The following is a 13366-nucleotide window of genomic DNA, read 5'->3' as shown; positions in this document are numbered from 1 at the left end:
ATTTACGATAATTTGTACGGACGTGTTAACTGTCGTGACGCATCTTGACTCTTTACACAGAAAAGAATAGCATTTCCCCGCGCCATATGGCGGTAGTGCTTTCTGTAGCTTCATCGCCGCAGAAAGATCAGTTTTTTTAAGTCTGTATTAGGTCTGCATTTTTCTGCGGCGTTAGAAGAGTTGCGCAATTGCGCGTTCCAAGCCCAAGTCTGTCTGGTTTCTCCGTGCAGGATCCGCCCCTGGGATGAATTCGGAATCATTGCCGCGTATACGGGCAAGCGAGCCATGTTGGCCGAGCCGAACGATGCAGGAGACCAACTGTGGCGCTTGCTTACCGTAGCCAGTACACGCGCGCGGCACCACAACGTAGACGGTAGACGCTGAGCGTCGACGTGGACGGGCGAGGACAGGAACCCTTTCTTTCGAGGACTCGTTCGTTCTGCCGGCGGCTCGACTCGCCGGGCCGGGGCCGGGGCCGGGGCCAATGGCCGGTCAAAGTCCCACCTTCGACGTTCACCAGCTCTGCCCCCTCGTCCTCCTCGCGCGGCCGCTCTTCGTGCTCTTTGCCGGTGTGTAGCGGTCACCCTTGGCGGTCGTCCTCCCATATAGCTTCGCCGTCCCCTATGGCCCCCTCGACGTCCGAACTTCTTGCGCGTCCGACGCTCATGAAGGGGGGCCCGTCAAATCGGAGCGGAGCGGCGCGGCTCGCCGCGCGCCGCCGCCGACCCATCGCCGGGAATCCCGATTGCCTGACCCCCGTTCGAACACGTCGTTCCAGAATAAATCCTACCTCGCTGATCGATCAACGTGTGGATCGAATATCGTGAATGATGAAACCGAGGCTGATTCATGATCACGCGGGCGCATTATCTACATTCTACGCTTAAAATTGTACCCGTGACGGAAACTTTTCCTCCGAAGAATGATAAGAATAAAACGCGCTTCGGAGTGAGAATAACACCTAAAATCCCGAATCTCTTACGTAATACCTTTTATTTCAGAGTCAACATTCAAGATTCTCGGAAACGAAACTGATGAATCAAGATTTACTCTGCCCGCGCGCGGCACACGACTTCGGGAACTTGGCTCTGGGACAACGACAGAAAATCCAGTCCGGCTTTATGGCGGTAATCCGCATTAGCGATTCCACCGGATTAGCGACCGACACCTCGTACAAGCGCAGAGAAATATGTAACGCGCATACCCAACGCGGGCACGTACGACTCGAGTTGCCTTTGTACAGCCGCGGTATCGTATCGTAGGATAGGTATATCGTTTCGTTCCTATGATTCGCTCGATTTAATAGCTGGATTTGTAATTGGAGCTCCGCTCGCACACACGAGCCGAACGACATTCGTGGAGAATTGAAAGAAGCGATCCCAGCAATTTCGGTTTTAATTGATGATGCTACGACACACGCAACGCCGCCACTCGTCGATTAACTCGCGAGAACTAATGATTTATTCCCGGAACACGGGATTCATCTTCGTGAATAAATAATTATCTACCGCGAGTTAGTCTATTGATCAATGGTGCATATGCGTAATGCCGTTCCGGGAGCCATAAATTAAAATCAGAATATCCCATGCGTTGTAAACTCCTTCGTCTTCATTCGCCCCCTTAATTAATATCTCGAACATGTCGAGCGAGCAAGTCGCGAACAAGAGCCGTCGAGCGAACGTACATTTAAGCCGCTTGAGATTAATTTATTAGACTATTTCTGTCCACTGCTTCTCTTTGTCTCTCTCTCTCTCTCTCTCTCTCTCTCTCTCTCTCTCTCTCTCTCTCTCTCTCTCTCTCTCTCTCTCTCTCTCTCTCTCTCTCTCTCTCTCTCTCTCTCTCTCTGAATCTACATCCTCGTTGTTTACTCGCATCACGTTCCACCGCCACATACGAGGGTATATTAATTCATCGTGCAATGGCGGATTTGCTCGGGGCCTTGTATAACGTCCTCGTGTCATCGCGTGCTTGTAGCTATCCGGTTTTTTTTTTTAAATATTTTATAATCGTTAGCTATGCGTGTGACGTAGTTATATACATAAATAAGGCGATAATCCATTTTACTAAATAATAAAACGAGATATTTTTCGTCCCTCCAGCGTGAATGTTGGTCTTGGGACCTTACTGGAGAATTTCTCTTTAAATCCCGTCTTTTTAAATCCTACTAGCCAGTTTTCCTTCCGAGAGATTTCTAAGCTCTCCATTAAGGAAACGACAGGTTCTTCTTCTAAGGGAATCCTAAATTCTCCACTAGCGTCGCTAGTCTTATATACTCACGTCTCACGTCTCACGTCTCTCGAAAAGACGAGCGAATTCAACTCACGTTCCTGGCCGATTCTGAAAATGCTGCTCGTCCAGCCGGTCACGTTACACGTGCGATGTAACGTGACCGCCACCGCTTTATTATTCCGATCTGGTCGTTAACGTCAGATTACTGTCTGCTCGCTATGGCATGCGAGTCGGCGCGACGAATCGTCATAGAGATGAACGTTTCCTTCGGGATAAATACAGCCCGGCACGCGTGGAGTCAGGCTGCGTGTAACGAGCGCGTCATTGTACAACGCAGCTCTCTAATTTATTAGACGTTGTGTGAATGCCCTTTCATGAACGCCCACCGAGGTAATGTATGTGACGTCACATCATATAATAATTGATACGTGAAGTCGCCGATGGGATGGCATATTAAGATACAATTGTGAATTCTCATCGGACGAAAAATTAAAATTAAAAGATACATTAAAACTATATGACAAACGAGATTACATAATACTTAATATTAATATTTTGTATTATCCTTAATACAATATATTATATACGACCATTTGATGATTTAACATATTATTTTTGGATAATTATATATTAATTTTGTTTTATTACCAACTTTCTGTACATTTTGATTAGTATTTTATTAAATTAAAAATTATATATTTTTCTTCAAATTTATATTGTCACATTTCACATGAAAGAGATTAGATAATTTTTATCAAGAAAGGTATGGTTAAGATATGGCTAAACAATGCTAAGCGTTTATGATAAAAGCCGTGGTATTTCCTACAATATTGTCATCATTTACAGTACATAAATGGCTTGATCTACTATCTTTGTGCACACATGATATCCTGAAAGCTTGTAAACGAGAATATACAATTTCATTTTCAAGGATATAACATTATATATATATATATATATATATATATATATATATATATAGTATTATTAAAAAATATATAATTTATATAATATATAATATATTATATTATGTAAAATATATATATAAGTATATATTACATTAATTATACATGCTACATAATATAATGCATTTAATGCTATTTAGTGTATAAGTTCAAGGTTGCAATAATTACTATTTAGGCGTAATTAAAATAACGTTTAGTAATTAAAATTACTATAGTTACATAAATGATAATTACTGCAACTAATTACGTAAAAAATCAAGCGCAAATAGTACTCGTTAAAGCGCTGTAACATTTCGATCTTGCGCATTAAGATTCGTCGGCAAGGTTTAAACTCCACGGTTCTCCCCTTCGGATAATGACGGCCAATTTCGTTGGCGTGCGGGAAAATTTAGTTCGCTAATGCAGTTCAAGTGCAATAACGTACCTGATGATCGCGGGAGGGAAGCGAATCGCAATTGCTTGGACCTCGAGAACGCGACGCGCGCTCCGGGCCTGCCGTTCGTAATCGCGGAGGGCGACACGCACGTGCAGAGGCCCCCCTCGTTAACGGGCCCCACACCTACGCGTTCGTGACGCGACGAGTAATGAAATCGGCGTCTATGTAGGAAAAGTAAGGTCACGACACGTTGTTTCTAATATTAGCGGCGGCCAATCGTGCCGTGATCCCCGGTGATCTTTACGGCTGTCATTTGCATCTTAATTATTGCATGTTATTGCTACTCCCGTTAATTGCGGGATTTCGTAATCTCGTTTCGTCAGTGCCGAATTTAGAGAAAAAAATATTTACGTGACAACTCATTTGTTAACACAAATGTAATATATGACCATAAACGAGAAAACAATATATTATGTTACTTTGTTACTTATTTATAATTTCAAGAATTACTTTATTTTACGAATGTCTAAAACATTTTTGCGCATTACATTTTAAGCATTGTCAAAACAGAAATAAAACATTAAAATGTCACGGCACCAACAGTTCAAACACGACGCCTGATTAAGAGCCACTTTAGTCTTAAACTTATCTCTTCTTATCTATTTTATAATGTTAAATATAAATAAAGTGACGGATAAGAAAATGCTAGTTTTTTTCATATTTTTCCAAATTAACAGCGGGGCTCCATGTTGAATCCTGCGATTACAATCGAGGGGTTCAATGTTCGATCATCATTTATCATTAACCAAATAAGACATGCTTTAATATCGTTTTAATACCTTAATCGCCCGGATAGTGGATTCCTGAAACAAGTTTTTCTTCTACACCCACGCCCTTCTTACTTACCATTGACCTACAAAAGTTGCGCGCTTATTGCGCGAACTGTCAGGAAAGAAACGGGGTCACTAAAGAGAGAGAGAGGGAGAGAAAAAGACAAAATTTAAGACAAAAACTTGATCGTTGCTTAATCGTTGATATTTATTAGTTTAACTTCACAAGAGAAAACATTTTGTATTAAAATATATATATATGTATATATATAACATTCTCATTCCTTAGGAGGGCAGTGTTTTCTGGCCGCGATTGAACCACGCGCGGTCGAAGAGCGAAGAGACGATAAGTAAAAAAAGATACATATAAGAATATAATTTCCTGCGCGACCCGGATGCGGCGACGTGTGTCTCTGTTCTTCGTTCTTCGAGTGTGTGTGTGTGTGTGTGTGTATGTGTGCCGGCAAGCACGGTGCCCTTTTCTCGGACCTTGCTACAAATTACTCTTAATCGCGACGATTCGGCATTTGGCGACCGGTGCAATTTCGGTGCGAGATCCGATCCCGACGCGCGAGAATGATCCGCGGCGACGCGACGGGCGTAAAGGCTCAGTCACAATGAGAAAAATAAGGAATAAGGAATAAGGCATGTTGCATCTCACTTTAATGTACATGTACTGAAGTGAGATGCGACATTCCCTTATTCCTTATTCCTTTATCTTATTCCTTATTTTTCTCATTGTGACTGAGCCCTAAAGCGCATTTTCCTCCGAGCGGCGCGGGCGGTCCCGCGGTCGGAGGAGGGAAACTCGCCGGAATCACACCGATCACGGATAACAAACACCCGTGACGACATTCGTCGTTCGACGCCGACGACGTGTACGTGATGTGTACAGCTACCGTTTCTTAAGCCCTATCGTCATATCGCAGATAGCATATCTCTCCTACTCCTACCTAATTCTTATAAATATCGTCGATACATCAATGACGGGGGGAGAGAAAAAACAAATCAATCCTAAATGTATAAAGAAGGCAACATGTGTCGTATCGATTATTTTGTGCGCACTTCTCATCGGCACATTCGAACGAATGCTGTACTATTCTCATCTATGTACTTTGTGTATCTCTCCCCTTCCACAAAGATACTACATATTTATTCTACTATATTGTTTTTTCTGTCTTATCACTGTGTTGCGGTAGGCGCGAGAGCTTAGGGCGACCACCCTTCTCCCTGTCTTTTTTTCTTCTCCCTTCCGGTTGAACAGAAATCGGACAAAGCAATACATATGTATATCGGCAGCGCGATAGCCTATCTACTCGTCGCGATGCACCTACCGCTGGAAGCGCCGTATCCAAAAGACGTACGAAAGGAAGCGAGAGGAGTTCTTATCTACGCTTGGCAGGATGCAGGCACTTTTGGTTAGTTACACGGCGTATGATTCCGTTACAGCTATATCTCGTCTCGAAAATGCACATGGATATCCCGTCTCTATACTCGAGCGTGCGCAACTGCAGTTTCCAGATAAAGCTGCAGTTTTCAGATAAACACCGCTTGCTCGGCTCTGGTTCCAACGTAATTTTCCATGTCTTTAATCAACGGAATGTCGGTGCATTTATACGCGGAAATCACATCCCCTTTCTCCTCCTCTAGAATTTCATCTCCATTGGATTTCAAAGTCTCTCGATTACGGAGATCGCGAATTTCGTGAATTTCAAAAATAACTTCCACGGAGGCGAAAAGGGTGTGCGTGTACAATAAAAAATTGGATTTGCTTTTTCGTTCGAAAACGACCGCAGTCTTTATTGGAATGTCGATTACTTGTATAAGGGAATGCACTTTGTACCTAAACGCTAACCAGGCACTTGTTAGGCGTAACGCACATGGTGAGTGTCGCGGTTAATTTTTCTAGGAAGTAACATTGAAACGATGAAGACAATGCTGACCGAGACAATCATTATTGCCGCGCGAGAAACGGAAATAAAGCGAGGCGGAAGGGAAAAACGCCTACCGACGCGAAAAAAAAAAAGAGAGAGAGAGAGAGAGATGTATATTATGCAAATCCTAGCGTTATCTCCGACTGATGAGTGACAGGTTGAAGCCTCGGAGAAAGTAACGCGATATGATATAACCGGACAACGGCGTTGCGTTCGTCGTTAATAATAATTCTATCTCGCGTATACATCTAAAGGCGATACAAAATCACGGCGACGTGGAGTGTTTCGATTATACCTGGCAGTCTTACTTTGAGCATAGATCTTTCGGAAATGTTCTAGATGGCAAAGAAGCGAATAATATAAAATCACGTCGCGTTTTATCCTCTCTCTATATTACTCCTTTATCTCTCTAATAAATCCTACAGCGCTACAGCACTACCCATCCGTATGTTCCGTACACGTTTTGTCGCCGAAAATGGGCGTTTTTCTTTTTACGCGTTCGAAACACGAAACTGACGTCGCATTACAAATGTCGCATTATCGTGATATCGGAATGTCTGGTATTATATCTACTATTAAATCTACACTGATATCCGATTCACTAAAAATTTTTCTTCTTTTGAGAACTGTTAATTATAGAATGCACTTGCAAACTTTCGATTTTTCTTTCAAGGAAATCTCGATCCCAATTATCGTGTACACTGATAAAGAGATATCGGGAATAACGATGTGTCATTTTCAATATACAATTGTGTCGGTACAAGATTAAGATAAGAAAAACACGGGTTGCCGAATAATAAGTTTAGACCGGTCGTATCAGTTTTCTAGCGAAATAGATCGCGAGGCATTTTAGTGTCGCGCAATTCCGAGCACTAGTACTATATTCTGAACGTTTAAATCCTTAAGCGTTATCTCGGTGCCGTTATCTTGATAAAAACTTGGACAATCGTCTCGAGCGTCATCAAATCAACGTTGGCTGTTAATTTTTCACGCTCGCATATCTTACGCAGCAGAAAGTGTCGCTGACTACGGGCTACCGGGCAGGTCGTCACGTTTCGAACTCCGTCGAATAACACAAGCGCGAGTCGGCTCGCGTAGTAATGCGATATTAGGTATTCCACGTGAACACGTCAGTGGGATATTAAAGTAAGTGACGTTCGCTCGCGGTCTACGTGCAGAATATACGAACGGTAAAAGGTAGCGCTCTCCCTTTTTTTTTTAAAATATTTATTTATCGTTTACCTCTACGTGTTGAAATATCTAAACTATCACTTGTAAAACGCGTGTGATGTCGATGGACGAGTGAACTAAGAGCAAACTGCATTTCATCGTTCACGTAATATTACATCGCGCATAAATTACTTATTGTTAGTATAAACAATTTAGGTGTCTTCTCTTACGCGCAGTACAGTTTTTTAACGTTACGTCGAAACGTCGCCGCGTTGTTACAATAATAATCGCCGATTCATGGTACCCCAGTCTTACATGTACCATTAAAAAAAAAATCGCTGGCAGACGTGTACGTACTTGTAGCGTTGCGGCTTGGTCCCTCGACGCATCACACTTTTATATCGTAAGTCCGTGTTATAAAAAGGAATTGGCGAAGAATAATCTGTGTGACAACTTGGTCCCCTCAAAAATATACATTAATTTTACGTCGTATAAAAGAAGAACTGACGCGCGCGAGATACAGCGCGTCGATTGTAACCTAGTTTATAAATCTAAATTTCTCGGTACTCGCGGTACAAAATCGCGGGCACCATTCTTTTTGTGCGCGGAATGACGAAGAAGACGCGCGTTTAATATCTACGCACTTATGCATAATACATACATTCACACGCACACACACGGCTCTCCCTCTCTCTCACTCTCCCATCTCCCTCTTTCTCCCCCTCATTTTCTCTACATGCTCACCATACATGTACAAATCAATTTTTCCTCTCTTTCTCTCCTATAACATATATATAGCGACCTACAATGTACATGCGTGTTCTTACGACACGCTTCTAGGATATAAGAAAGATCAACGTGATCGGTAGCGTAAAGAAACCAAAAGTTAGATTAGGTTCGCGGGGGGCGGCGAGCGCGATTTCCCCTCGTGTGAAAGCGATCGAGGGGGAACTTCGGAGTCGCGGCGCGAGAACCGAGAGACTCTCGGTGTATACGAACGCGCGGATCCTGAAATCTTTTACCGAACACTCCCCGCGAGGAGATAAATCTCACCGCGAAGGGCACGTCCGGACCCTGCTTTACGCGCTCCACAGGATTTTGTCGCCGGCCCGCGATTCACGCGCCGAACTCGAGAGACATGAAACGCTCGATACATGGAACGAGGAAAAAAAAAGAAAAGAAAAAAAAACGAAGAGAACAGCTAAGGCAGGAATGGCTGCTGAAATAGCACGCGAACGCCGTCCCCCGCTTTATCACACGATCCAAGTCTGCGAACGAAGGCTTCCGAGAGAGTGCCTCTGGGAGCACACTCGCCCTTTTGTTTCCATTTTCCTTTAAGCTCTCTTTCACGGTTGTTTCTCTTTCTCTCCTCGTTTTCGTCGAAGGACAGATCCCCCTCGTCCTCGGGGATGATCGCTTTCGAAATGGCAAAGCTGCGAAAATATGCGGGGCATAGTGGGCATACTTGCCGGCGCGCGCTCACGCGGAGCGGCGTGACAATGGGAACCCCCCGGCGCGGCGGGCGTGCGGCTCCTCCCCGCATATTTCCTTCGTTCCCGAGTATATTCCTACGAGGCAGGCCGTCGTTCCGTTTCATGTACCTTCCTTACGGACGTACACGGCTACACGAGGAGCTCCGTAGGAATGCAAGCGCGAGGAACGGACGCGCGCAGGAGCGCGGCGAGGCGCTTCGCGGAAGGCCAGATTTTTTTATTCTCCGCGCGCGCGCGCGCGATCGTGGAATGACGTTCGTGATGAGGGGGCTTTATCCGCGGTTGCGTGTAAGCCCCGCTCGCGAAGTACATGCGTGGATGGGAACGATAACGGTGACGCAGGCCAACAAACTTGCTCCGATCTTCACGTCACCGGCTCGATTTGGCGTTAAAAAAAATATGAAAGAATACGGTCCATCTTAATTTCCTGATCGATTAATTATCGTAATTACACGAATGTAAAACAATCGAGTCGAGCTGCGGTCGTGTGATTGTTCGTCAATTAATTGTTCGTACGTCATGGCAAAAATAATCGGATGACTCGAGCTGCCTCGTAGGTATGTCCATGCCTCGTAAAGCAATCTATCGTTTTAACGCTTATCTCGGTCGGGAGTTTCATTTATATATTTATAAAAATAAAGGAGAATAACTCCCGTTTTCTTAAATTAACCTGAATCGTTTTTACATGAGACTGATTTAAAGAAATTTGTATTCGATTGATACGATATACCAAATGAATTTATCACAAACTGAAAAGATATTTTTATTTTAATAAAGAAAAAAATAGGCCATTTGTTGTAAGAATCCAAAATCCGACAATTTGTGTTACTCATTACGAAACACAATTCGCTAAAATCCAATATATAAATGATAATAAACAATAGACGGTAAGAGTCCGACGCGTGGAGTCGACGAGTTGGGGAGTCGCGAAGTTCTTGCTCGAGGAAATGTAGGAATGCGCGAGGGTAAAATAAAGGAAGCGGACAAATGTAGAAAACAAGTGGAATGGGCGGCGTATAAAATCGATGGGAAACTCTCCGCAGGTGAAAGGATCCGAAGACGAGGAGAGTTCGACGCGAAGACGAGGAGAGGCGAGGAGACGGGCGGCGAACTGCTGCGCGCTTTGTCTTCGCACCGCAAACCCGACGTCGAATGGAAGCGTGTACTCGCGCGTAAAGAGGAACGGCGAGACATAAAAAAAATCTTGTCCTAACTATCCGGGGCCCAATTGCACCGACGCTAATGCCGACCTCAACCTCGATCGACTCGGGATCCTGCCTGAATTCAGAATTGGAATCGGGAGAGAGCGGAGAAACCGATCTAAATTCTACGTCGATAACAACACTTGGTTAATTATACATAATTAGACATAATTAGCTAATTATACTTATTTATCTATTAAATTACCTATAAATTGAAATAAACAAGGGTTTTTTCCCGCTTTTCTCGCTTCTTTATCGACGTACATCTAGATCGGTTTAACATCCGTTCGTGTGAATTGTTATAATCCGTAATCGACTCCGATCGAATTAATTCGGAGCATCCCTGATCGTTCATCACGGTGACGATTAAATTCAAGGATCAATTTAAAACTAATTCCAATTAATTCGATCTTCCTTCCTTGTCTGTAACATGAATAAAATACAATATATAAAGGATAATAGTCCTAGAGAGAGATCAGATAGTCGTCGGTGCAATTCAACCTAAAAACGCTACAATTCTTCCAATCCTCGCTTTGCATCCGCGATATCGGTATGGCTGTCTCCCCCTCACCCTCTCAATCTCTCCTATTCTCGTCTCTAATCCGGAGACGGTCCTACCGTTCGCTTGTTCCCTATGCCGGGCGGAGCATCACTCGGGGAGAGAGATGAGGAACCTTCCGGAGGACTCGGGGAGCGTCCCTTGAAGAAAGTCCTTCCCGACCGTACGGCCGTTACACGCTCTCCTTGCCCTGGAGCTTAGTCGCGAGATCGGCGATGAGCTGCTTGTACACCAGCGGATCGATGTTCTTGCCGAGCTGATAGAGGACGAACCAATCGCCGATCTGGCACTTGTCGTTGATGGTCTTGATCTGCTCGTGCGGCGAGAGACGCGAGCGCGCTCGCAGCAGCACCATCCGCACCTTCGGCCCGAGTACCACCGCCGCGCGATAGAGCAGGCTGAGACCGCTCAGGATCGACAGGATGATGAACCAGAACCAGAGGAACACGTAGATCTTCTCGTTGACGATGTTCAGCGGCAGCACGCAGAGACCGTCGAATTTCTGCACCGTGCCGGACGCACCGTATTTGTGGAACGTGCACTTGGTCACCTTCGGGAACACCTTGGACATGGGGTCGATACGCTCCTCCGGCTCCATCTCCGTGAACTTGATGACGTCGGAGCCGTACGTGGTGAACTCGCCGTCCAGGAAGAAGTCTATGAAGAAGATCTGACCGACCACGTTGACGAAGTTCAGTAATTCGCACAGGAAGAAGCGGTACGCGTAGAAGTTCTGCGAGTGGAGGTTCGAGGCGAAGTATTCGACCAGCAATTTACGCCGGTCGCTCTTGCAGTCCTCGCTTACCACCGGACAATTGAGGTCTAGCACCAGCATCTTGATCCGGCCGCCTTCCCACGTTTTCCACAGGTAGCGCGGCACGTAAAAGAGAATCGCTTGGAAGAAGAGGGTGAAGCAGACCCACTGATAGTACTTGTGATACTTGACCTCGTCCTCGCCCTCGACATGGGCGGCGACCCCGGGCTGCACCAGGTCCTTACCGACGATCCCGGTCCGGTCCGGGATCGTGAAGGTCGAGTAGATCCAGCAGTAGGTGTCCATCACGTGCAGGGGAATCTCGTCGACGATGCAGTCGATCGGGTCGCCGATGTACTGCCGGGAGGTGACCAGCAGGGAGAAGACGACCAGGCCGATCACGGTGGCCTTGTAGTGCAGCCGGAACACATTGTTGTCGATGCACACGGAGTCGAGCTTCAGCAGCCCCTTCACCGAGCCGAACACGTCGAACATGGTGGCGGCTGTGCGTCGTTTTACCCTCTTTTCTACCTTTTCTCACTATATAATCGGATTCCTCTCTCGTCCTCGCCGTACGCGCGGCTTGCACACGCGTAACCGATGCGTCCGACCGGTCCGGTCACAAACCGAATTCGTTTTGTCCCAGTGTCTGGCCGTGCGGCACTGCAGCCTCCACGTCCACGACGCGACACCCGTCGTACGCGTTCGAGTCACGCTCGGCAGCTTCCGCGCTTCCTCGTTTCTCACTCGCGTAACGCCAACCCCTCGGTGGCGGCGGCGGCGGAGCGGTGGCTGATCGGCGTTACGTTAATTCGTTCCGTCTCGCGTGCGCACACGTGCGCTCACGCTCCTGCTACACGGCCGTACTACGCGGCGTCGCGTTCGGCGGATTCCTACTTTCCTAGGTTCGCGCGTGCAACCAACACGCTATCGTCGCGCGCACGCGTTCACTACACTACGTTACCGAGCGTCACCGGAGCGGCTCTGTCGTAATGGCTGCGCTCGAGACGCCGTACGCGACACAAGCGCACGCGAGGACACGACGCGCGTTCCACCGTTCCACGAGCTGCTCCCTTTTCCTTGCCTCTCTCTCTCTTTCTCTCTAGTCCTCCCCCTCTAGCGGCCTCTCCGTCTCGCTCGCGCGCCGCGCGATTCCCTCCTTCTCCACCTTGTGGACGGACTCGCAGGGGCCGGTCGGGGACCGAGAGGGCGAGAGAACTGTTCGCTTCGCCGCTTGCGCGGCGCGGCAGGGAGCAGGGAGTCTCCGTCCCCACCTACAACGCTACAACACCGATTTTACTCTCCTACTCACCCTCCTAACCCTGTCCGTCCTCGTCCCTCTCACCCTACGCCGAGCGGCTTCTCGCTCTATCCCGTACTACGAATACTACGATATCGGCGGCATCGGCGCACGCTCGGCCGCTCTCGGTTTTTCGTCTCGTGGCGCGTTCGGCGGACGTCGGCCGGCCTCGGGCACCGTCGTTCGCCTCGCCGCGCGGCGACATGACTCTCGCATGGTTGTTACCATGGCGACTGGCTACCGATGCCGCGGGCCGCGGGAGCGTGGGATACTCCGACTACTCCGACTACTCCGAGCACTTTGATCCGTCTGCAATGTCTGCATCCAGTCGCGATCGGCGCGCTAAATCATTAATTCTATCTTTTTTCGCATCTATTAGAGCCATTATTCTCTATATCTTCAAGGTATATAGAATATATTTTTTGTATCTTCATTATATTGATAGAGTTATCAGGTAGAATTTAAGACAGATTTAAGCAAACTTCTAATCCGAAATTAATTTCGATGTAACATATATGGAAATTCAAGCCTGAAACGTACTGCATCAATTAATA

General features: G+C 46.5%; 2 protein-coding genes across 4 annotated transcripts in view; one reads left to right on the top strand and one right to left on the bottom strand.

Moving 5' to 3' along the window:
• LOC139770253 (uncharacterized) overlaps positions 1-13366 on the top strand; it is a 160946-nt gene that overhangs the window by 143567 nt on the left and 4013 nt on the right. For 2 of the 3 annotated variants that reach the window (XM_071702073.1, XM_071702072.1), the window contains one exon: positions 1002-3228. The exons of the other annotated variant lie outside the window; for it this stretch is intronic. In XM_071702073.1, the coding sequence (XP_071558174.1) occupies positions 1002-1262 (261 nt within the window). In that variant the 3' untranslated portion in view covers positions 1263-3228. Of the gene's footprint in view, positions 1-1001; positions 3229-13366 lie in introns of those variants that run through there. 3 annotated transcript variants of the gene reach the window in all.
• Positions 4584-12792, bottom strand: Inx2 (innexin 2). Its single transcript, XM_071702070.1, has one exon. It carries the CDS (start codon positions 12005-12007, stop codon positions 10931-10933), a length of 1077 nt encoding a protein of 358 aa, XP_071558171.1. The 5' UTR covers positions 12008-12792; the 3' UTR covers positions 4584-10930.

Source organism: Temnothorax nylanderi, unplaced genomic scaffold, assembly GCF_030848795.1.
Source record: "Temnothorax nylanderi isolate EJ_2023f unplaced genomic scaffold, tnyl_v1.0 TNYL_tig0028_pilon, whole genome shotgun sequence".
NCBI lineage: Eukaryota > Metazoa > Arthropoda > Insecta > Hymenoptera > Formicidae > Temnothorax > Temnothorax nylanderi.
This window is presented reverse-complemented; position numbering and strand designations above follow the sequence as displayed.